The 24,712-nt window shown below is 38.2% G+C and overlaps 1 protein-coding gene across 1 annotated transcript in view; it reads right to left on the minus strand.

Moving 5' to 3' along the window:
• Nucleotides 1-1,870: 1,870 nt before the first annotated feature.
• FAM120B (family with sequence similarity 120B) overlaps nt 1,871-24,712 on the minus strand; it is a 48,044-nt gene continuing 25,202 nt past the window's right edge. Inside the window, exons 7-10 of the mRNA XM_032102369.1 lie at nt 11,931-12,137; nt 7,979-8,087; nt 6,604-6,717; nt 1,871-3,668 (exon numbers count right to left, since the gene is read on the minus strand). Coding sequence (XP_031958260.1) covers nt 3,616-3,668; nt 6,604-6,717; nt 7,979-8,087; nt 11,931-12,137 — 483 coding nt within the window. The 3' untranslated portion in view covers nt 1,871-3,615. The remainder of the gene's footprint in view (nt 3,669-6,603; nt 6,718-7,978; nt 8,088-11,930; nt 12,138-24,712) is intronic.

Genomic DNA, 24,712 nt, shown 5'->3' on the forward strand with positions numbered 1-24,712 from the left:
GGAAGGCAAGCCAGCAGTGAAGGGGCAATGTAGGGCAGTGACCTGAGTGACGGGGGTGCAGTCCCACAGTACCTGAAGAACAGCAGAGCACATCTGATGGCGGTAACCAGGTTCACACAACAGTCCTGTCATCACTGGACAAATCCATGGGGATGGGGGATGTCCATGTCAAATGAGCAAGTCAAATCATTAAGGCAAAGGCAGAATTGGACAGGCTGGGCACAGGATTAATTCCTGCAAAGTAGATCAGGCAAACAACCAGGGGCAAGGACCTGGGCTTAAATGCAGCTCTTGAGTCAAGGGTCTCATGACACTCCCAGGAGACTTCCCACAGCTCTCTCACACAGGTCTTCCTCATGACCAGCTGGATCCAAGGTCACCTAGCTGCAGGTAGTCAAACCCCTTTGAGGACCAGGAGGAGAGCCTGGCAATGCCTTCAGGATGCAGGCATGGAGCTGTCGGTCACCTCTGCACCAGGGATACCAGGAAACACTGGTGCTTGTATACTCACCATCACTGAGCCCAGTTCTGAGCAACCTCAGCTGTTCTGGATGACCTACACTGAGGAGCTTACCAGGTCATCAGTGTGTGCCCAAAAAAAACCTCATGGCATTCCTACACTCTCAAGCATGATATGCCTGTATGGCATAAACATACCAAGGTTTCTGCTTATTTACTGGGCTGACCATGCTTCTATAGAAGCAAAAGATACTCTAAGAAAGAGGCTCTGCTCCACAGAGGAATATCCCATCAAACTTCCTAGTGAAGGAGCATATACTAGCCTGTCTCCCAGTTTAGCTGCCAAAGGGGAGTCACTGTTTAAATGTGAACGTGTAAACCTTTGATCTTCCTCCCCAGCATTTAAATAAAGACCACCTTTGCAAAATTATACCATATGTTGGAGTATCCTTATAATTTTGCTCAGACAGCATGGCACAAAAAGATCTGTAGAGCTTTAGCACTGCTGTTCCCCTCCATCTCAGCACAGCACTTGCTAAGATAGCAGAGCAATTAAAATTGTAGTCTCCTGTTTAATGAAAGAGGCGTAAACTATATGTTTTGATACCTGCAGTGCCACAGCATCCTAAGATTAACTCATTGTTTCAGTGTTTTCTTCAGTCCACATTCAGATTCCCAGTGTGATGGTGTCAGAAATGAGCAAAGTAATTTAAGAGGAAGGATACATAAAGAGGAAAGTTGATAGATGTGTTCCTGTCAGTCACTCTCTCTCCCAATGACCACGTAACAATTTCTGCTGAGTCACTGTTGACTAAGTTACTGATGTTACAGAATGTTCTCTGGATCCCTTTCCAGAAGGGGAACACATAAAGCTAATAAATCAATCCACAATTTCAGTGAACGTTTGATGAAAGGCAGCTACCCAGTGCACAGGCTAGAGAGCACCGAGCAGTACAGCTGAACAATAATGCTTTTCTTCACAAACATATGTTGCTTCACTTCAAATCCACGTCTGCTTTTACTCTGTTCTGGAACAATTCCAAACAACCCTGTAATCCACATACTAAGGAAACCCTATTAAACTGGAACCTTTATGGTCATGTTCTCTTATATGATTTCCTTCTAGAGTCCATAAACTTTGTGGTACTTTGTGAACAATTCAAAGTTCAGTGAGACAGGAAAAGTAGCACCTCTATGTTTCAACTTCATGCTTCTGCTTTCCTTCTACTATTCCTGGTGGGAAAAAAAAAATCTTTTGGCTTGGAAATAATAATAATAAGCAGCTTCTGCTTATGGACTAACATTAGGAAGAAAAACAACCTCACAAAGATGCTATCAATGCTTCAGTAGTCAGGGTAATTATTACCAATAATTCATACCACAGCTAGCACAGCAAAACTCCCACTCTAACTGTATTTAACTTTGTTTATTGAGGACAACAGACATCTTTCCTCATATCAAAGCCTGAAGAGGGAATTACCAACAAATTTTGGCACACAATCACATTCTTTTAAAATACACTATTAGACATCATGAGATCCCTGAAACCAGAGAACTTTCCATAAAATTCAGATCACATTATTTCAAAAGGTTTGGAGGGCAGGGTTGAAAATTATAGTAAAAAAATTGATAGTGCAATTACAGTCAGTGGCAAATGATTGAAAGAGGAAGCAGGAATACCCCTATCATGACAGTACATTTCCTGAAATGCAAATCAAGACACCATGTTGTGTAAAAATGGTCTCTGTTCAAACTTTTAATAGAACTAGAAATTCTTACTGCTTATTTATTAAGTTGGATTGTTGCTATATACAGAGTATGAAAAAATATATTTATTAGGTTACAAACAGAAAAATACATGGGAGGAAATTGAGTATGGAGTTATGTATGTCTGACAATGCTATTCACTTTGACATAACATGGATACCAAACAGGAATGAAGTTCCACTGACAGTTGACTAAAAGGAGTTACCTGCACAAGGCCTAAGAAACAATAAAAGAATAATCACAAAATCACAGAATGGGTCAGATTGGAAGGGATGACCCCACAGGGGGTCATCTGGTCCAACCTCCCTGTTCAGTCATGGTCATCCTAGAGCACCTGGCACAGGATTGTATCCAGATGGTTCTTGAACATCTCCAGCGAGGGAGACTCCACAACCTCTCCGGACAATCTGTTCCAATGCTCGGTCACCTGCACAGTGAAGAACTTCTTCCTCATATTCAGATGGAACTTCCCATGTATCAGTTTCTGCCCATTGCTTCTTGTCCTATTGCTTGGCAGCACTGAGAAGAGCCTGGCTCCTCTCTTGACACCTCCTTGATTTTATAACTAAACAAATACATATATTACTGAAACCAAATCACAGAGTGAAACATATCAATTTTTAAGAAATAATTTTGAAGGTAAGTGTTTAAATTAGATTTCTGGACAGAAAATAAATATTGAGTTCTCATATGTATTCTTCATTATAGAAGCAGAGCATGATAGATTCTTTCTCTCCTCAGTTGAAAAAGGTATAAAAAGTTGCTTAACTAAAAGTATCAAATGTAAAAGCAATTTCTGTCCTTTGTAAGAAAGTGTTACATTTTACAAGAAGCTCATATTGTTTCACTGGCAGATGATGCTTACATCAGTGATGTCATGCTCCAAACTTTTCAGGGTTCCAGGTATGACAATGGTACAACCCTTAAGATATAGATATAATCCACAATCAAGACACAAACCACAATACAGCATAGACATGACACATTATTCATGGTGAGGAAAGTCTTGGAATATAAACAACTATTACAAAAATATGCAAAAAGTATAGTTTAAGTCTTAAATTTACACTCAGGAATATCTCACAATGTTATAAAAAACAGTTCAGACTTTCCTTTGTCAAGTGGACAAAACAATGTAGCCATACTGGGATGTTACTGTGCCTCAGGTACCAGTAACTTAAGTTTTAGTGATTCTGGTCTCCTAACAAGCTTAGACCTAACATGATAAGTGATTAACAAGCTGAACAGCCTCAGCTTTGTGTGATTTCCTCCACAGTCATACAGTTCAGTTACTCTGCAAAGTTCATAAAAACAGGCTTTCATAAACAAAAACTATCTCAGTGGCAACTATTCCGCCATCTCAGTCTGCCACTTGTAGACATGAATTCTTTACCGAGGAGGAAGGTGATATCTCCTCCAGTATGGATGTCCTGATCCTCTACCTGGAGAGAGTGAGAGAGGAATTAAATACATTCAATGAGCATAGAAGCAGCAAAACAAGGGCTTATTAAGATAGCCTGCAAGAAAAGTTACATTTATATATATCCTAAAAAAGTGCATGTCCCTGTCCAGTTGGTGTGTAATTATGGGTAGCATTCTGAGATGTTGGAGGATAAAGTCTGTGGTAGCTCTTCTTAAAACTCTTGGGTGACTGTAGCTTTTAAACCTAGTCCAATTAATGGGTTGGGATAGTGATTCTCATCTGTGGCTGGTAGGTCTGACTGTATGAATTCAGGAAAGGAAAATACGCTGTTTAGAACCAGACATAAGCTATATTTACAAATATTGTCATACTGGTTTAAATGTGCCCGTGCACAATACTGCTTTAGTTAGAGAGTCCTATTAGCAAAGCAGTGCTCACTGTGTAAATTAAATCTTTTTCAGCACTGAAGTTCTACCAGGTCCCATCTGCATTACAGTTCTACCAAAATCCTATTAATCAGAAACATGCTTGAACGCAACACCAATGTGGAAGACTTGACTAAGTATCCTGCAAATGAGAGGCTGCTTGTATTATCAGCAGTTATGTGTTTTACAGTGTGCTAAGACTGAAGTGAATGTACCCTTTTGAAGCAAATTCATTCTGTGAAGAAATGGATACTTAACAGTGATCTCCATACTTCTTAATGCTCTGTTTATTTTTAGGTTCTTATAGAATGAGTTAACATTGTGATGGAAAACAATGGTGGTCTTAACTTCTAATTAATGAAGTTTGTCTACCAATAGGGTATATGGGCTGTGGTGTGGTGGTGCAGCCACAAACCCAAAATCCATAAATTATCAAACAAGAAATATTAAAAGAAAATCTACCTTCCTGTGAGGCTTAGATGTCCTGCTCTGAGTAACATGGATGTGCTCTTATCCATTTGTAACACACAGCCAAGAAATTTATGGAGAGAAGTTAAATGAATAAAATCAAACAAAAAAAATCCCCAACCCTCCCAAAACGCAAAAACCCCCACAGCTGAATTCCCTACACTCAAAATAAAGCTAGAGGATGAGCTGCTTATTACAGCAGCTGGGTGGTTACTATTGACCATATAATGAAGGATGCCTAAGTCCAGTTCTTGTTCTGCCCGAGGGGATCCAAGCCACCCTCTCAGAGAAATACCAGCGCTTCTCAGCTTGATGCTTTCTTGGTGGAGACACTCTTTCCTCCACTGCTGAAGTTGAGACATTGTCACAGAATTCTTAAACATTAACTGATAAGAGAGAGCAAAGGCTGCCTAATCATTATGTACACTCCTGACTCAGAAGATATGGGTCCCATGGTTACTGTTCCATTACTTTTCACTGCATTTAATCCAATGATTTATATACAATATGCAACAGCAGGAGCCGTAACAGTGTACCATGGAAAGGTACCTAGAGGATGGGATAGACAGGAATCACTAATATTACTAGGAAGGTTTATCACATAAGATACCATGAACAGAAAATGGCTACATTTTTGTTCTTTTTTCTCTCTCTTTGGTGAGACACACATATAGCAGAGATGACAGCTACACAGAGAAGCAACCCAAATACCTGTGCTAATATTAGCAAACTTAGGAAAAGAGTTTTGTCAAAATGAGTCATGTTGGCAGATCAGTTTAAAAGGAGCTCTAAAACATTGCAGGGCTCTTTTATAAGGACAGATGTATTTTCCCAATAAACCTGTTTTACTTATTTTTTTACACAGGCAATTTAACTGCAGTTATGGGATCATGTTTTAAGAGTGTACTGAGGGTAAGAAATAGGGCTAGTGTAGAAGAAGCCAAGATATTTAAATAATGCTACTGAAAGACATTTATAACACAGCAGCACAGTTACTGTGGAATGTACTTTGTGGAATACACCTAACTGTAAGACCTCTGGAGCTGGTCAGAGATGATCTGGCCCCTGAATACCAGGTTTCTTCAGATGGTCAAGAATTGCTAACAATGACCAGATTTGGTTTTGCTTATGGTCAGCATAAATAGTCTACATTTTAGCTTTATATTTTAGATACAGGATCGAAGAATATTATTTGTGAATCAAATAATATTATCTTACTCTCAAGCTTTCAACAGTGGCAGCTGAAGCACATTAAAGACTTCACTACACCTATTTATTATTTATTTTTCCTAAACACATTCATCAATCATCTTTGAAAATCTCACCTGGAAACACGAAAGAAATTCAGGCTCTGCAGTCTTAATAAAATAATTGGTGTTTCTTAGACACTTCTCTTCCTTTTGCTTATTTTCTTTAATCTATGTGTATGTGCTTCAACTCACAGTAACCAGGAAGTAAAACTGATTTAACTCAGCTCAACAGTGTTATCCACAGTGGCATTTCACTGAAATGTCTGTTCTTTTCAAGAAGTGAGACTGGTGAATGACTTAAGATTAATGCCAAGGCAAGACAGAACTTGCATTTGTATCAGTTAGGCAGTGACCTGGAAGCAGAGACCCTGCTCTAGAAAACCACTTAAGAATGTGTTTAACTTTATTCGTATGCTTGAGTGTTTTGTTGAAGTATGAACGAAGATCTGCAGCTAAAGACTTCAGACACATTTCTGTGCAGCTGTGCCAATTTGTTTTAGAACTATTACAATTTCAAACACAGTTCAGCTGAGACCAAGCATGAAAATTATAAATACCACATGAAAGTTGTTTTCCCAGAACACTGTGAGTAGAAGATGACTGCAGATTACAACGCTACACTCCACCTCACCCTGCAGAGTTAGTTTTTGCAAATGGCAGTGCACAACTGTATAACTGATGCAAGTTTTGTTGCTGACTGCTGTAGGCACAGGGTAACTGCACACATAAAAATGAACTGCAGATAGATACAGAGCTGTTATATTGTTGATAGGGACAATTCCAAACCCACAAACATGTACCCATTTTTTACCTTGTGACTGTGGATGTCTCTGTGTGAACCCCCTCATCTGGTTATGATATGGAGAAACAAAATGACTTCGGTGTGGTTGTTGGAACCTGGGATTAAAATCTCTTTGTTCTCTTCCTGAAAAACAGTATTCACTAATCAACTCTGACAGTATGTAAGATTAAATGAAGAAAAAGAGAGACAGTGTATTCTTTTTCAGGAAACAGTATTTCTTAGTTTTGTGCCAAAATACTCATGCACAATTATGATCTTTCCAAACTAAAGTCAGCCTAACAAGCATGGTTCTTGTCCTCATTTCCATCTATGCACATTATGATTACAAGCTGTTAACAAGTGTATTTAGAAACCAGATCAAAATTTTATGACACAGATTTGGAGACTGCATTCATTAAAACAAACAGAAATCTCTGTCCAAATTGGAATCACAAATCATAATTAAAATGGTTAAATATAGCTCTCAAGGAAAAGCAGATGCTACCAAGGTCTGGTATTATAAATCACCCACAGATATCCTTAATTTTGAGTGTCCAGCATGAGCATGTTGTAGAGCCACGTCAGAAGTATTGCTGCCACATAATGCAAAGTACTGAACTAGCAGAAAATCATTCTGTCTGTTGTAATTTGCTCAAGGAATCCTGAAGGGGTAATTTTTATCCTCACAGCCATTATAACTGATCAGGTTTTAAGCAAGTAATAAATACAATATGAGCATAAACACTGAGATTCAGTGTAAATTATTTCAAAATCTCAAAAGCCTCAGTATTCAGGCTGGTCTGTGATTGATGTTAAAAACCTTTCAGATGTTTTTTCCCCTGAAAGTCAGGCAGATCAGGTAGGGAAAACAAATGCCTTTAGAGAACTGAGCCATAAAATTGGGGGGAAAAAGCAAGATCTTAAAACAAAAAAGCACAATTCTACAAATTGCCCAAAAGCTCTCTTCTATTTTGAAATATGTCAGCGAGTCCAATAAGAAGTATTTCATCTTCAGTACCTTACTCGTACCTTCAACTATCATTGTTAAAATAGCTCCCCTGAGGGAATGAAAGAAAAAAGCTCTGAGTCATTTAATTTCTCCTATAAAAGTAACTTTAGTCACTGAATAAATAGTGATGTTTCTGTCAATGAATGATACTTATTGCATATATCTCACTAATCACGTAGTTAGATGCAAATATTATTCTATGTAAACTCGGGTAATCAAATTCACATAAATTGCTTAAAAGGGAAATATTTCTTAGATCTCTTCATTTGCTTCTTGGAGAAAGAACTTACAATTTACTTAGCTTGATGGGCTGCCTGTGTAATTGCTGCTGCTGTTGAAGGGTAATTTACCTCATTGATACATTAACTTTATTGAGAAAATTCACAGAATGCCAACCTGTGTTAAATCCATTCCCTCTTGGTCTGCTCTGTATCGTTCTGTTCCTTGCCATGCAAACCTTGCAAATGAGAGACTTCAGATTTTGGAAGGGTGTATACAAAGACTCCTGCAAAAAACACAGTTAAAAATCAATGACTCTTCTGCTCTTCTTTCTTCAGGTGTAGCACAAATTAAACACACACACAACTACAAGACTTGTGCATGCATCAAGGTGGTTCACACTTGTACAGGAAATAAAGTTTAAACATTTAATATTAAATGTGGATACTTGGAGGGATGAGTAGGGGTGCAGAAGAAATGTCTTCCCCTTTCTCAGTGAAGTTTTTTTTCTTCTCTGCTCACATCTGTAAGTCCCTTGCTGTCCTGTTCTATCACCTTACACCGTAGATATATTTAACTAGACTTCCATCAGCAATACCTCAGGCAGAGGTGGTTAAAGCCTCCAGATAAGGACTGATGAACTCATAGAAAACACACCAGTTAAAATCAGTCTCTTAACTTAACCCAACAGTAATACATCTGCTCCAACTCCTGACTGATAAAACATAACTAAATCTAAAAAGAAACAGGGGAATTAAATTCAAGTGTATACCTTGTGGTGTGATTAAAAATTCTACTGTCAAAAGGACAAGCTGAAGCTATTTAAGGATACAATATTGAGAGATATCACACATCCTTAACTTTCTCTGATTTCTGTGAGCTTTGAAAAAGTGACAGATCTTATTTTTTCTTTTTTTCCTGATTGGTACCAGGCATGTGGGATTTAGTACACAATGAAGAGAATGAGGAAAAGAGAGATTTTAGAACAACAGCATAATTTGTGATTTTCATAAAATTGAACTGATTTTTACAGGATGACAATTCCTTTTTTAGGAGCAGGAAGGAGAGAAGAAGATGACAGGATAAGCTAAAAAATCTAATAGGTAGCAAGACTGCAGTAACTAGAGAGGTTTCTTAAATTAGAGGTAGAGTCTGACTCCCTGAACCCTGCTGAGAACTTTCCTATTAGATTTTTTAACAAATGTCTTTATAGACATTTAAATAAAATCCACAGATTTTTTAAAAATTTTGTCTCACCACACCAACTGGGTCCAGCCTGTAAAGAACCCCCTCTAATGGGAAAAACCTTTCATTTTATTCTTGGGGGAATAAATTCAGAATGTATGAAGGTCAGATCAGAATGTATGAAGCAAGATCAGAAAAGAACAAAACATCATTTATGCCGACCCCATGATGTAATTTGGTTTTAATTTTAAAAAATTGATCATGAACACACTCATTAGTGAGAAGCACAGTAAAGAGGCTAATAAAGTGATAATATCATTGCCTCACTTCTTTATGAGACTATTATAGCCAATTTTCTGTGTGGATAAGCAAACTAATATGATTACAGTTTTGAAAAACAGAGAACTAGCATAATATGAGCTTAGCATATTTTTTTTTAAAAAACAAGATGGCTCTATTTTTATTCTTATCAGAAGCTGTCCATTTTTCATCTTTAGCAGCTGTTAGGCTACAAAGAGCTGAGCTACTCAAAAATTTGCCCACAAAAATATCAACTGTATTTAATGTACACATTTTCTTCTTTTGGTATAAAAACCTGTAGGAAGCAAACCCTAAAACTTCTGCTATACATGTAAATATTTAACCAGGACTGTATTTCCACTGCAGTTTTCAGAAACCTATTAACTGTATTTAAGCCTATCATATTCAAAACAACACTGATTCTGAGATTGCCTTGAGTCCCTGAAGTAATGCAACTGTCCAGAAAATAGAGAAGGGACCCTAGGAGTTAGGAGACAAGCACTGAACAACCAAAGGAGTAACTTTTTCTTGTTATTTTTCTTTTCCAGAACACAACATCCCATGTAGAATAACTTTTTTCTGAATACAATGCTGTCACTATCACCAGATTAGATTTATGGTGCTCAAGGTTAGATTGTTAACAAACAAGTGCTGAAAGATCTTGGCTTCCAGCAGTACATTAAGCTCTGCCAGGAACTAAGCACCATTTTTGTTTATTAAAGTTGAACTTATAATAATAGGAAAAACCAATCACATATACTTGTTGCATTGCCAGTGTTCCCAGCTAAACTGGCATCTCTTGGCAATTCTCCCCAAAACAGATTCTTGCCTCAAACTGATAAGCTGGAAAGCTATTTTATTAGTCTGGGTACATATCTCTGCCATATATGTACCATAAAATTGTACCTAAAAAAGAAAAAGGTATTTAAACTACTCTAAAAGTTCACATAGCTAGAGTATTTTTCCTCATAACAGAACAGTTTATCTGGGGTTTGTTTAAAACAGAGCATCAGGCTTTTAAAAACCTAGATATTTCAGTTGACCAAGCATATTTCTAACTCTGTTCTAGGAAAGTATGATCTTTTTTCAGCTTCGTTATAAAACAGAGTAAAATAGAACTCTAAGATTAACACACAAAGATTTTAAAATGTTAGCTAAAACATAACACATTAAGAAATATCTATATCAATTAATATAACTGTTGTATAGATTTAAACACGTATTGTAAAAGTTATCCACTAACCTGAATTCTACTCAAATGGAAAACAAGTATTAATTTCACACAGATCCGGATACTTTTACATTTTCCCATTTATTTTTTAAGCCCTCTATTGTTTTGCAAAAGTCCTGCATGAAATTCCTGGATGAACCATTAGCCCAATCTAAATCTACTGAAATCAAGAGACCAATTAATAGGAACCACAGGATTTGGAGAGAGGTTATGGTCCTAATCATACAATTGAATACATATGGAAAGGATTATTCTCCTCCTTCATGCTAAAAACATGTTCATTCCACCCACCCACAAGAGTTGCACTCCTCACTCCAGACCAGCATGGTATGTAACTGGACACAAAATCACAGAAGAAAACCAGTTATACAAAAACAACTGGCATTGAATGCATGAGATTAAAACAAATCAAAACTGAAACCTTTTTTCTCTGTAATTACTTTACTTTAACCTCAAGTGATACATTCAGTATCAGGTAAAAACATTTCAAAGGTAAGATTTTCAAAAATAATTAAATGATACAGGCTTTTCTGTTCCACATTGAAAAGAGACAAATTAATTGAAGGTCTTTAGAGCTACCTTCACAGATGGGTGCAGATCTACCCAAGCACCTCTCCACATATTCTGTGCTGGTGGGGCACGAGGCACGTCTGGTTTGAGGCTTCACCAGTGCATCAATACAGCCTTGCAGCCAGTCTAGCAGACCCTGCCTCTGAGCCTGGCCATGATGCCACTCCAATGCACTGTGCTCAGCAGGACTCTGGTACCTCCCTGTCCAGACATGTTTGAAATCATACTGGTCTTTTGGTAACATAGCACAGAAATCTTATAAATCCCCAGATTTACAAGATAAAGTGGGACTGAGAACTAAATAAGTACTTGGAACCACGGGAAGGTACTTGGTGAGATTCTAAAATAAATACCAGGATATATACCTTCTGATTTCCAGTTCCTCTTTGAATCTGACAAAACTTCATCTCAAAATTTAGGTTCCTTAATGCTTTTAAAAATATCACTCTTAAACATTTTAAAAATTGGGGTTACCCAGTATGTTTTTTTAAAGGTGCTCTTAATATGTTTCTTAAAATCTTATGGGAAAAGGTCTCATCAGTATCTCAGTACTAGAAAACTATTATGGGCATTTTCATTTTTGAAATTGACAACTATTTTCCTTATATTAGCTTCTGAGTGTGGGAACAAAAAAAAAAGGTAAAATTACAGCTTCCTTCATAGGATCAGCATTTCTACTTTTTTTTTTTATTATTTTTTGTGGAGAGATTGAAAAAGAAATAAGAAAGAGAAGAAAAATACAAAGAAAGGGGAACAGTGTAAACATGAATATTAAAACAACAAACAAAACGGACAGGTACATTTTTACAAAGAATACAGAACTAGAAGGAAGTGATTACTCACATTGCCTTCCAAAAGCTCTTCCAGAGAGCAACCTTGGTGTGACTGCTGGTATTTTTCTTGAAAAAGTTTTCCATCAAACACTGCCCAAGGCATCAGATCATCCATTTTGAATGGAAAGCCGCAGGCACTGTTGGCCATGAGCAAAGTTGTAAGGCCACGGATCAGGACAGCGCCCAGATGTACAGCCCTGGAGTCCACTTGTGCAAGCTGTAAACACACACACACACAAAGGCAGGTCTTCACAAACCAGGAGTATGAGGAATCTTGCCATCACATATAAACATGCAAACAGCAGAGAAAATTATAAACTCTCCCGATGTTGTGACAATGATGGCCCCCTACTCCACAGCAGAATTTGTCTGAGGATTCTGTATCTAGTTTTATTCAATAAAGTGAAAGAAGTGAAGTTTAACAAATACAGCATCTCACTCAAGTTTTTAAGACAAATACATTCAAAATGTAAATGGAGAGACAAAATAAATGGCTATTCTCCATAGTATTTTTCAAGCATTAGCAGTTCGGCAGGAAAAAAATTCTGTTAGTGGAATGCAAAACATGAAGTGGGAGTACAAATTGATGTGTACAGTGATCCACTGACCCTCCAAAGTTTGCTTACCCCAGAAATGTTACAGAGTTTAGAGATCATTTAAATTGCAGGATTTGACAGAACAAAGTTTATTGTATCCAAGCTTTTATTTTAAACACTCTATAATTTCCTTTGACTGTAATCTGAAAGTCAAATTATTTCACTTCAACCTGGATGCCTCCAGAAGAAATATTGGAATCGTGTGACAACATTTAGAAAATGCAAAATGAGAAACTCAACAAGACAATTAAAACTCACAGCCAAAATAAACTACATGGGTGAATTTAACATCCTGTTGTGGCAGAGCAGAGCAAAATACAAAAACCTTGAATCCAGTATAGGGAAAACTGTGATTTTAAGTATTGTTTAAACTGTACAAAGCTCCTCAGTGGGCAATGCCTTTTCCAGTCTGTACCGAAGCAGTCTGTTAGATCAGGAGAGATTCGTAACAGTGTGGCCATCAATACTGTAATCTGTGGTAGCTGTTGTACCCTTACAGTATAAATTATACCAGAAATGGAATAGTATCCAAACCAGTCCAGAACAGAAAGGGCAAAAAGTGACTCAAATTGTCTTAGCTCTAGCACCTGGAGAGCTGCGAACTGTTTGTCTGAAATGCAATGGAAAGGGTTGACCATTATTACTACATCTTACATCTTGAAAGATCTCCAAAAGACTTAAAGGTACGGACATACACAATCAGTGCCCTATTTTTTAAAAAATGACAAGTAGTAGCAAAATCCATGAAATGTAGCACTATGAATCAGAATTTTTCCTTCCTAAGGTCCACATAACAAAATCAGGAAACCTTTGCTAGCAATAAAGAGCTACAAAGCTTCTTCCAAAAACGAAAATCACAAATCATTTGGAGAATAGAGCCAAATCCTGGTGAAGGAGTTAGGTTTTTTGCACTATAACGCAATGAGCTGAATTCTGTTGCATAATTTGACTAGGTGAAGCTGGCTTCTATGATGGGGTTGCCCCTAACCACAGACAAGGGGCAGCAGGGCTCTGTTAAGCTGACTTGAAGATACAAGCTGCATCTCCATGGGCTGTTTTCTGTACAGTGCAAAAGCAAAAGAGGACCTAGCTATGAAGATGCAGGCAGGGAGGTGCCAGGCAGGGAGGTTCAGAGCCCTCTGGGAAGAACTTTTGCTGTCTCTAGCGATTCCTGGAAAGGCATCAAGCTGGCCACCAGGGCACTGACCCAACATGACAGTCAGTAGTTGAAATTCAGCCAGTGCAGACAACTGGAGACAACCACTGACATCCAGACAAATACAGAAAACACAGTGTAATTTCACAGAATTGTAGAATGGTTTGGGTTGAAAGGGACCTTAAAGTTCATCCAGTTTCAAGCCTCCTGCCATGGGCAGGGACACCTCCCACTAGAATTTGAGCAGTCATTTAGAAAATGAAAGGTCCATATTTTTCTGATCATGACACTTCATACTTGAGTAAGGAGACTCTCTTCTACCCTCCCTTTAAAAGAAATGTATTCTCAGTAGGGGATCAGGCCACTGAGTTTCAGGAAGTTATTGCCTCCAAATGTCAGCTACCATTTTGCCAGCTGAGACTAGTAACTACATGCACTCTCATAACTCTCTTGCTCTGGCAAGTAAAGCAGGAGTTTGCAAGCTGTTTAACAATGCTGAAGGGTACTTGAAAGAGGAATGCAGTTCAAGAGAACCAGTAGTATTTGTACTAAAGTAAACTGCAAGACTGCACATAGTCACCATGTTACAGCTGAGAGATTCTTACATTGCATTTACTAGATTGTTTCTGCTCACCAGATCAAATCTTAAGACCTGCTAAGGAAGTGTGTCCACATCATTTACAACCTTAGCTGTGCTCTTTTGAATTACACTTGAGACATATTGATCAAAAAGATAAAATAATGTTGCTGGTGACAGGTTTCACAGGTAAAAAACTTCATTGTCTAGGGATATCAGTACAGAACTTTCCTAAAGCACTGTAGTATTGGGGGGATGGAGGGTGTGTGTGTGTTTGTGTGTGAGGGATATCAGGTAAGGCTTGGTGTTTTAATGGAAATTAGCATGAGCAAGACCAAGGCAAGAGCTATCAACAGTGATTTCTTTATTTTAATAGGACAGGAAATACATTAACTAAAGGGTAGTTTCTATTTTCCATGTCTGGCAATGAAAACCAAAGAAAATGAAAGCACAGTGAGTCTGTAACAATGACACTGTGCACATGGCAAACCACAGAGCTGCCTTGCCATGGGAATGCTCACAACTGCTTGGTGTCTGCAATGTTAAGACGTCATGATGAGAAGTGGAAAATTCCAAAAGAAAAGAAGTCTTGTCTTGCAGGGCATCACACCCTAGAGATTACTTCCTTTCGGAAATTGTCTGTTCTTTTTACTATTTCTATAAACTCAGGACCCCAGTGAACTGTGTGAGATACACCCCTGTGATCTCGCTGCTGCTACTCCTACCACCAGCTGATGACATATGTGTGAGAGACACAGGGAATGTGTGAGAACTGCTCCTCCTGCACCAGCTGCCTGTGCTGTGCCCCTGCTGCTGCGCCTACCAATGGCAGCTCCCCACCCTCCCAGCACTTGGGGAAAAAGATTACTTTTCCTATTTGCCAGCATCAGCTGAAGACTGAGAACTCAAAAGTTCACAGTCATCTAGCATCATTGCAGCAGAGGTTACTGATAGCAGAGGCTTGATCTGAACTGGGTAAGCCACTTGAAAAGAGCAAGAGAAGTGCTACAGCATCCACAACACTATGTATTAAGTTTTTTTCTAACAATTTGAGAAATCTTTTTGCTAGAAGAGCTGTCATCATAGACCTGTATCACTGAGTTCAGGCCCATCTCTGTGGCCATGTGCACGTGCATTGGCAACAGCAAGAGGCTTTGCAGGGTGGAAGGTGTTTGCTCACAGGATCACTTTGCAAATCTAGACCGAGAGAATGCGTATCCTGCTGAACAGTTTTAACTTACAGGAAGAGAAAATACATGGATCTTGTATAATGCAAATTTCCAGTTCAAATTTCATCTAATGAAATAACACTTAGAAAATAATCAGGACGTAAAAATACCTTTATATTTTAAGGAAATGCTATTAGTCCTCTGACTTGTCTTTGTGGATTCACAAGGGATTTTTGATAGAGGTGTAAACCTTACACTATGCATTTTGAAAGCTGCACAAACTATTTCCAGGACCATACTAAAAAAACCCTTTGTCCCTCAACTGATTGGAGTTTAAAGGGATCAAATTCTGTCAAAATGATAAATAAGTTCTATGACAGTTGAAATGTGAGGGCGAGTATCTGAACATGCCAGATGTCAGCAGACACAAAGGAAGGCCAGAACCACACACCAGCAAAGTCATCACACTACCTGAATTTCTAGAAACCAAGAAGAAAAGATATGATGACAATTTTACAGTTCTTTACTTGTGCTACTTTACATGTCCTCTGTATCTCAATGTAGTAAATACGACATTTCATTTAAAAACTGGTTCCTTTAGTAGGATTTTCAACAACATTCTGGGAATACTCTTTTTCAATGTAAAAAGTCTGTATTAATAATTGTTACTTAGGTTAAAGTTTACTTTTTTCCTATTCTGTTGCCTTCTTCCTGTGGTGAAGTTGAATACAGAAGATATGACGGTGACTAACATTTTGAGATATACATTTAAAAGAAGTAACTTTAAAATTACATAAGGCATTTCTCCCACTCCTCCCTTCCCCACCTTCCCCACCCACCTACAGAAGAACACACCTGTTTTTGTGATAAAACGGAAAACATAAAACACAAGGACAGGTTAGTATTTGATGATTTCTAGTTAAAATTAATCAATTCAATAACAATAGTTACAAATCAATGCAATTTGTCCCATGCAATAAACTGCTGGAATTCAAGTGGTAGTGATCAAAATCTGTGTACTTGTCTAGTTTAACCAGTTCCTTTTAGATCCATTTGAACTCAGCCGGTATATCATCAGTATGCTGCTTCTTACACTAACTCCCCCAGCAGCCACCTGTATCTTAAATGATCAAATATTTAACCATGGGCAATTTATGCTTGAGCAATAAAGGCAGCAGGTAGATCCTATCTCAGGAACTTGTCATTAAAACAGTAAGGCTTAGCTTTGCTTGAGAGCACTAAGGCACACTGTGTCCTAAATATAGAGAGATGAACGCTCGGCTGATGACAATGTAAGTTAAAGCCTCTGCAGTGGAAAGCATCACTAAACAATCCCAACCCAAAGACAGAGACCAGATCGTCCTGCCTTCAGCCATTAGTATAAATTCCCAGTGGGAGCTGGCAAAGGATGCTAAAGCCCCTGCACACCAGAGCTCTAGTCTCTGTTCTCGAGAGAAAGATAACCTAAACTGGTGCAATGTTGGTAAATTTAAGGAATGTCACCCTACAGAGGTGGGCTGGTGAAACAGTGCATTTACTAGGCATCAGTCAGCTTTAAGCACTAAGCTGCTGGGACCTGTCAAATTGAGGGGGGAGAGGAGCACCAGTATTTTGAAAACAGACTAAGGTTTATTCTGATAAAAGATTACGGCTTAAATTAAGCTCTTCCTGCTTAAACAAGGTGTGTGCAAAGGAAAATGGGGATTGAAAAGAGATCCTATGAGAGAATTGGCTGCAACAGAAACTAGAAAAACCAGTTTTTAAACACTTCTAAGACTTTGAAGTAAATATTTAGCTGTAAACAACCCAATTGTTTAGTATTTATATGTTCAGGAAAGTTTATTTACTGGGTTTTATCAGGACTTTGATGTAAAATGATACCTCTTTGTGGAACAACACTCTTATTTACATTAAGACAAAACCACCACTGAAGTAAACTTAAAAAAAAAATTAAAAATTGCTTTTACCATTAAGCACTCTACAAATAATAACACAAAAGTACTACTGCTAACCACTTTGCAACCAGAAAAAAAAAATCTCCTTCAGTTCCAAAAAGATTACATCTCATTTCTTGTTTAATTTTCAGAAACAGTTGCCTTTATCAGAACTCTTAATCATACCCACAACAAACCCCAGCATAAGTGACACTTCTGTGATAATGAATTTCACAGGTAAAAAGTTTAGTCCTCTCAGCTTATTTATTCAGCTCTGCAATGGACAGCACATTAACACCTGCAGAAAGACTGAAATAACATTACTTCTCTTATTTTGCCACAATTGTTCAACTCTGATCTAAAGTGCTTATGACAGTCCACAATACCTGTGACATCTACAGAATGTTCATATCAATTTTGAATTATAGTCATCAGGCTAACCATCTGACTGTAGCCCAGCCAGCAGCCATGTCCCTTCTATAACAGTGAATGGATTCATCTGGATTTTAATTTTTAGTGTCTTATATATTTGCTCATGTTTTTGGTGACATACTTATCCTTGAACTTCCTCACCTTTCCATCACATAGATAATATTTAATTTAGTTGGTAGGAAGATATGTTTTATTAGTTTGGGACTCTGAAAATTGTTGTAGTCTGATTTTTTTTCCTTTTTTAAAAATCACACAATGGTTACATGTTGTGGAATTATGAGAAGGCAAACTATTAGTAACTCCACCTGCCCTGCAACTGATAAAGTTTGTCCCCCTGATGCGTGACAAACTGCCAGCAGACTCCTGGTACATCTGCACCACGAACTGATGAGCTCCTGAATGTGCTGCGTCACTGGCATCTGAAGTGGTTCAGTAATTTTTAGAATTTTCTTCCCTGTGCCTCTTGGGATGTCTCCCTCTCACATGGATGCCCTAATAAAGTGATGCCATGCTAAAGTTCCCTCCTGTTGGGCAACTTAGAGTGCCTTCTCCATCTTCCCTGCTGCCTATTTAAAACAACCAGCAGTAAGTATTGCGCTCCCAGACTCCTACATCTCTGTCAAATGCAGCTGAAATTGGCCAACACATTCAAACGTTATTAGAGAACACAGAGAAGAAATTTAAAAAGCATGCAAAAGGTCACCTCTCTCCCAGTAACTTTTCATTATAAGCCTTCAAACATCAAACTTTTTCCACTTCTTTACTTCCTGACACTCACTATCTATTTCTGTACTCTACTCTACACTGTCTAGCTCCATTACCAAAATCTTCAAAATGAGGGTCTTCATTTGCTGCTACCTGATCCTGAGCATACTCCTGATCTAAAGTCCTTATCCACACCTTAATCCAGTACGATCCCTTCATTTAATCATAGGACTGGTCCACAGAAAAAAGTTTTAGGAGTAAAAATTCTGCCACCAACAGAACTACTCAGCAGAGTGTGCTATGCTGCCTTTGCTAATGCAGGATGTCCTTCCACAGTCAGACTCTACCGGCAAATGACAGCTGGTTAGGCCTGCAACTGCTCAGTTCACTGCTACAATTGTCCCAAGCTTCATTAGCCAAGCTTGAAAATTAGTCTTCTTTTTCTCCCTCCCTAGATTCAGAGTAGAAGTTCAAGATTTATTCAATTGTCCTAACGTAGGACCACTGTCTTGGGGTGACTTGATGTTGTATTCCCTATCGCTGCACTATGCCCAGAAATTTGTATATATACCTTTCTATGCTTTTAAACTGAGCCTGAGCAGAGAGAGAAGAAAAAAACCCCTCAAGGATGCAGACAGAGATAACACACTCTCGTTCCCTGCATATTTTTTTTTTTTTTTTTTTTTTTTTTTTTTTTTTTTTTTTTTTGCTTCTGTGTTTCTTTTTTTTCCCGAACCTGGTGGGGGAGGGGTGGTTTATAACCTGCCTTCTCTCAGAGGATATATTTCTAAATTTGGCCAAACCGGCACAACCATCCCCACTCTTAAGCTGTTTGAGTTTATATTTCTCAAGGGCCTGATTTATTTCCCACTGAAACCAACAGAAAGGTCACTGAATTTCAGCAGAATTAGATTAGACAAAATTTAGCATGTCTGAAGCACTGCAGCTTCCAGAAACATTATCACGACTGTTATTCATATCATAAACTCTTCAAATAAAACTGTCATTGAACCAAGATACTTAGTGTAGAGAATTCCAGTAGAGCAAATATTGTTTGCCAGTGCAATATAGGTTTTGTTGGTTTTTGTTTCTCCCTGGGTTTCTTTGTATTGCAAAGCAGCTGCACAGTAACATTGTTGATACTGCGGTTCACCCTTTGAAGTGATACAGTCCATGGTAAACAGTTCTGGCTAAGGAATTTTCTAGGTGTTAAGTCCACAGGTTGAAGAAGGAAAGAAGAACTTGTCTGCTTCTATTTCATGACAATCCCAAGGTCCAAGACAAATCAAATGAGTCAGGCAGCAGCATTTCAGATGACCTGTGAAGGGAACTGACAAACTGTAACCTGTGATCAGGTATGTTCAAGGCATCAGGAATTCATTTGTAACTAAGCTGCAATAGAGTAACCACTTCCAGAACACCTATTCCTTTTGAAATGGAAATGCCATACACAGCCTGAACGCTGCATTTTGGCACAAGAATGCCAATGCTGTGCTATGGTTTAGATGAATACATACAGAGAAATTAGAGAACCTTTGTTTGGTGCACACAGCTGTTGCATAAAGATGGTCTTCTGAGCTATTCAAGAACTGACTACAAATAAAGGTTTTAAGGAAAAAAAAAGATTACTTACATGTAGTATTCTACATTTTCTTGTATTGGCACTATGTCAGAGCAAATTAAACAGGGAAAGAGTTTATGTGAGAGTAACTTGGCCATTTTTAAAGACATATTGAACAGAGAGAAGAATGCTGTTTTAAAGAAAATGCATGCTCTGTAATAAGCCAAACTTTGGGATCGCAGCCCTTCAGCCAGCACTGGACTCTGCAGGCACTTTGCTGATAACATTTCACCCTCAGGAACGGCTCCACAGCCATTTTAGAACAAAGGGTACCTTTTAATTTTTTTTTTATGCAGAAGGTGCTGTGCCAAAATAAACTTCCTGCAGAATGCCACTACACTTTCAGCCTCCTGTAATTGAAAAATACTACTTACCATTGCTCCTAGTCTGAACTATTCCTCTATTGTATTGAAGCCTCAGGGTACAAATACAACATACAACTGTATGATTTTGCTAGAAAGTTAAAAGCACTGAGAGGTTGAGGGATGGATTTTTAAAAGTGTACTGGCATAGCTCTGCTTTTATTACATTCAAAAGTAAAGCTCTCATTGGGGAACTTACAGAACATAAGTCCTAACATAGAAACATTTTCTGCCAAGTCGTGTTTGTGTATTCTACACACAGAGAGTATATAGAAAACTACTGCTAAATAGGAAAAGATGCTTAGGTATGCATTATCTGTCCTTGCTAAAACCAATACCTATAGAGCTTTGTATTTGGCAAGGAACTGAACTTCTTTTGAATCTATCACGGTAATACACAGCAGCCTAGGATGAATGTAATACACCTTTTTAGTTAATGTGCATAGTGCTGGTGTGACACTAGACATGCTGGTGAGATTACTAAGCAAGAAATGAAATCTCTCCATAAGTCACTGATTTCCTTTGGAGGTAATACACAACTACCTTTACACATTCAGTGTTTATTGTCCCTGTGTGTTCTTTCCTCACGTGTAACACTGGGATTAGAATGTCTTAACAAGTGATGATGTCTTGAGATGCTAAAAAATAATGCTGGTAAGGGATATCACAATGTACTTTTATTGCTTTTCTCTTAACACAGCTCCATTTCTTTATAAAAAGTTCCTTCAACCACATCTCAGCTGTTTCTCAGTGAACATCAAATGAAATAACCCCAAAACAAAGATGAAGGGGAGGAGAATATATGTATGACATCAATATTAATGTTAACATATTAGAAGTTCACATTTACACAGCACTTTTGGCTAAAAAACTTTTATTATTGAGACTACTGGTGCACAACTGTTAGAAGCAAGAACTAAAATACAAGAAAGAACTGAACAATTTGACCAAAGTCATAGAAGAAGCAACAGAGAGGAACTGGACACTGTCTTGACTTTTAACCCCTGGACAATGACCACGTCAATCAAGAATACATTTGAAAAGAAAAGGAACAAATCAGCTCTTGGTTGGCCTTGCTGTTTCTCATATCTTCCAGATGAACATTTCTACATAGTAATTTGAAAACCTCCAGTATGTCCACCAAAGCACTGCAACCATATGCCTATAAATGCATCCACCTCCAAGTGGCTCATTTCAGAAAACATTTTGCTTCTCTGAAGTTACACACAGCCATCTGCTTCTGCAGGGAAAGCCTGGACAGATGTGCAGCCTGCATTCCTGCTCAGGCGTGACAGAGGCGCGCAGGCAGGTGCAGGCAGCCCCGAGCAGATGACGGGCAGGTGCGCGCGTGCCACCGCTTCCCGACGGCACGCTGCCTTCCCTCCCTGCTCCAGCCCCGGCACGTCACCTGCCCTGGGGCACACAGGTCAGCCCTTAAAGGCAGTGGGGAGCAACCCCACCTACGCCACGCCAACACCACCTCCCACCCTCACGGGCTGCTTGCTCCTTCTAGCACACCATATGCAAGGGAGTGAAAACTACTGAACTCAGGAGTAAACATACACTTTGACCAACACAAACTTGGGAGGAAAATGTAATTTGATACTGGAAATATTTATTTTTCCCTCTCTGCAATAAGTTATCTCTGACTTTCTCAAAGCTGTCAGTTTGCTTGATATTTTGGGAGAGCTTTATTACCCTCACTGCTAATAACTATGTTTCACTTCCTGCAATATTATTTGGCATGGATTAAAAATTAACAGTAATTTTGTTATCTGAAATTCCAGAGTGTCTTTTAACTTAAGCATCCTGAAATATTCTTTAAGCTATATACAGTCTAAAAGCAATTTATAACTGAAACATTGCTGCTATTTCCATGTTGCTGAAACCTTGCTAATAATGAGCTACAAGACAGTAGAGGGGAAAACTCACAGAAATGCACAGCAAACTTACACAATTATGGAGAAAAATGCAAGACCATCTTCCCCAAAGGAATAAAAATCCTCTTTTTAAGACCCTTGCTCAAAACCTTGCTCAACATTTTCTCCCTGGGCAAACTGAATCCATTTAAACAAACAAATTTTTTTCACAAGGTAGAAGAGATGACCTACAACTCAGCTCTCTACAACTACCTGAAAGGAGGCTGTAGTGAGGTGGGGGTTTGGTCTCTTCTGCCGTTTCTCAAGTGAAAGGACAAGAGAAAAATGGCCTTAAGAGGCACCAGGAGAGATACAGATTAGATAATAGAAAATTTTTTTTCACTGCATGACTGGTTAGGCACTGGAGTAAGTTGCCCAGGGAGGTGGTGAAGTCACCATCTCTGGAAGTGTTCAAAAAGCAACTGAAGGTAGCACTTGGGGATGTTATTTAGGGGTAAATATGGTGGTGCTGGGTTGATGGTTGGACTAGATGACCTTGAAGGTCTCTTCCAAACTTGACAATTCTGTGATCTAGTTATGCTGTGGTTTGCATTTGTGCCAATGATATATAAGAGAATTCACACGGCTATGTGAATTCTGATACTGGAGCTAATGTCAACTGCAAAAAATGTTCAGGGAAATAGACTCTAGTAATACAAATAAATATAGCAAATTTTGTCAAGAAGAAAATGGGGAGAGTAGGGCAGAACACCAATCTTGTCTGCAAATTGAATAAGTTAATTAAGCCTAAGATTTTTTTTTAATATGCTTCTGAACGAACAGCAGCAAAAAAGGTAGAGCCAGTTGTTGGTGGATTCAGACAACTTTCTTCAGAACTTCAAAAGATGCTTATGAAAATAGACACAAATTTAGAAATGGGTCTTTGAAAAGCGCTGTAAACAGTAAGTAACTTCAGCTCCTGACACATAATTGTATTTGCACTAATGCTTGACCCATGTAAGTGGACTGGAACTGTTCTATTTGGACTGGTTCATTTAAGACTATCTTAAGTCAGACTATCAGAAGAATATTTCTAATTTTGAACAGGGACTGAACCAATCCCAGCTTGAAATCACATCCCATACTGCTGCACTTTAGTTCCAGATTAGCCCAGAACACAGAGAAAACCTAAAGACCGCAGATGAGAACATGGGCTGGGAAGCAATGCCAAGATCAGCAAATCACCTCAATCCCCCCCGTTCTCTACCACCTGTCAGTTGCAATCTCGTCTATAATTTTTAAAACACTTTTGACAGATGCAAATTTTGAGGGAATATAAACCCTGATCCAGTAAAGCATCTGGGAATGCACTCAAATTCCATTTTAGTTAATACTAATGTACATGACAGAAGCACGTCCTTTGTATATAAGAAGGGTTCATCCGTAGGATCTTTACAATATTCTTACTTGCATTTTATGTTTTACTCAATCCAACTAGACTTCAAGCAAATATTAATTAGGAAACAGTCACAAAGACACAATAAACATACACTTCCTGGGGGGGGGAAAGATTTTTTTCAACAATCATATTTTGAAAAATACAGACACCTCTCAAAGGTTGTTTGGGGTCTGTTTGAAAAATATCACATGTAATGGCATTGACAAACATAGCTTGGCTTGCCAAATACATCAGGAGATTTAAATTATTGAATGTCCAGAATCTGAGTATTATTTATGCTTTTCTGCCAGCACAGCATAGGAAAAAAAATACAGAATAGATGTAGCAATGTCCTTCTTTAAATCTGAGGGATCCTAACCAAGACACCTACACTCTTACCTACGACTCTAAAACAAACTGCTATTTTAAATGGATGTGGCTAAGTATCCCTCAGGAAAATATTCAGAGAAAAATACCTTGTGTAATATTGGTGTAACACCAAGGTAAACCAAGGTATAAAACCAAGGTAATCTTGCTTCCATGACACTGTACAATGAAAAATACCCAAAAGTTCTGTGCAACTAAAATTCTTGCTAAAGCTATTTCCAGCTTGCAAATTAGTTAACTACTTTGCTGAGTATTTATTATTATTATTCCAAAAGCTAATTAAATAATACCTAATACAGATTGTGTGAGAGTTCATTTGCAGTCAAGTTGCAGACTCTCTGAGTCTTATAATTTCAGATCTAAAATGATTGTGCTTGTTTCATATCATTAATAATTTTAAATAAGAAAAAGCTCTTTAAAAATTGAAGGAATATACTTTAGTGCTTGACTGTCTTATACCTCAGATGCAGCCAAACTGCTCCTTTTACAAGTGGTACAAAAGATGTTATCACTCTTAAGCAGATATTCTGGCATAATGGGACATTTTAGGGCAAAG

Source organism: Corvus moneduloides, chromosome 3 (genome assembly GCF_009650955.1).
Source record: "Corvus moneduloides isolate bCorMon1 chromosome 3, bCorMon1.pri, whole genome shotgun sequence".
Classification (NCBI taxonomy): Eukaryota; Metazoa; Chordata; class Aves; order Passeriformes; family Corvidae; genus Corvus; species Corvus moneduloides.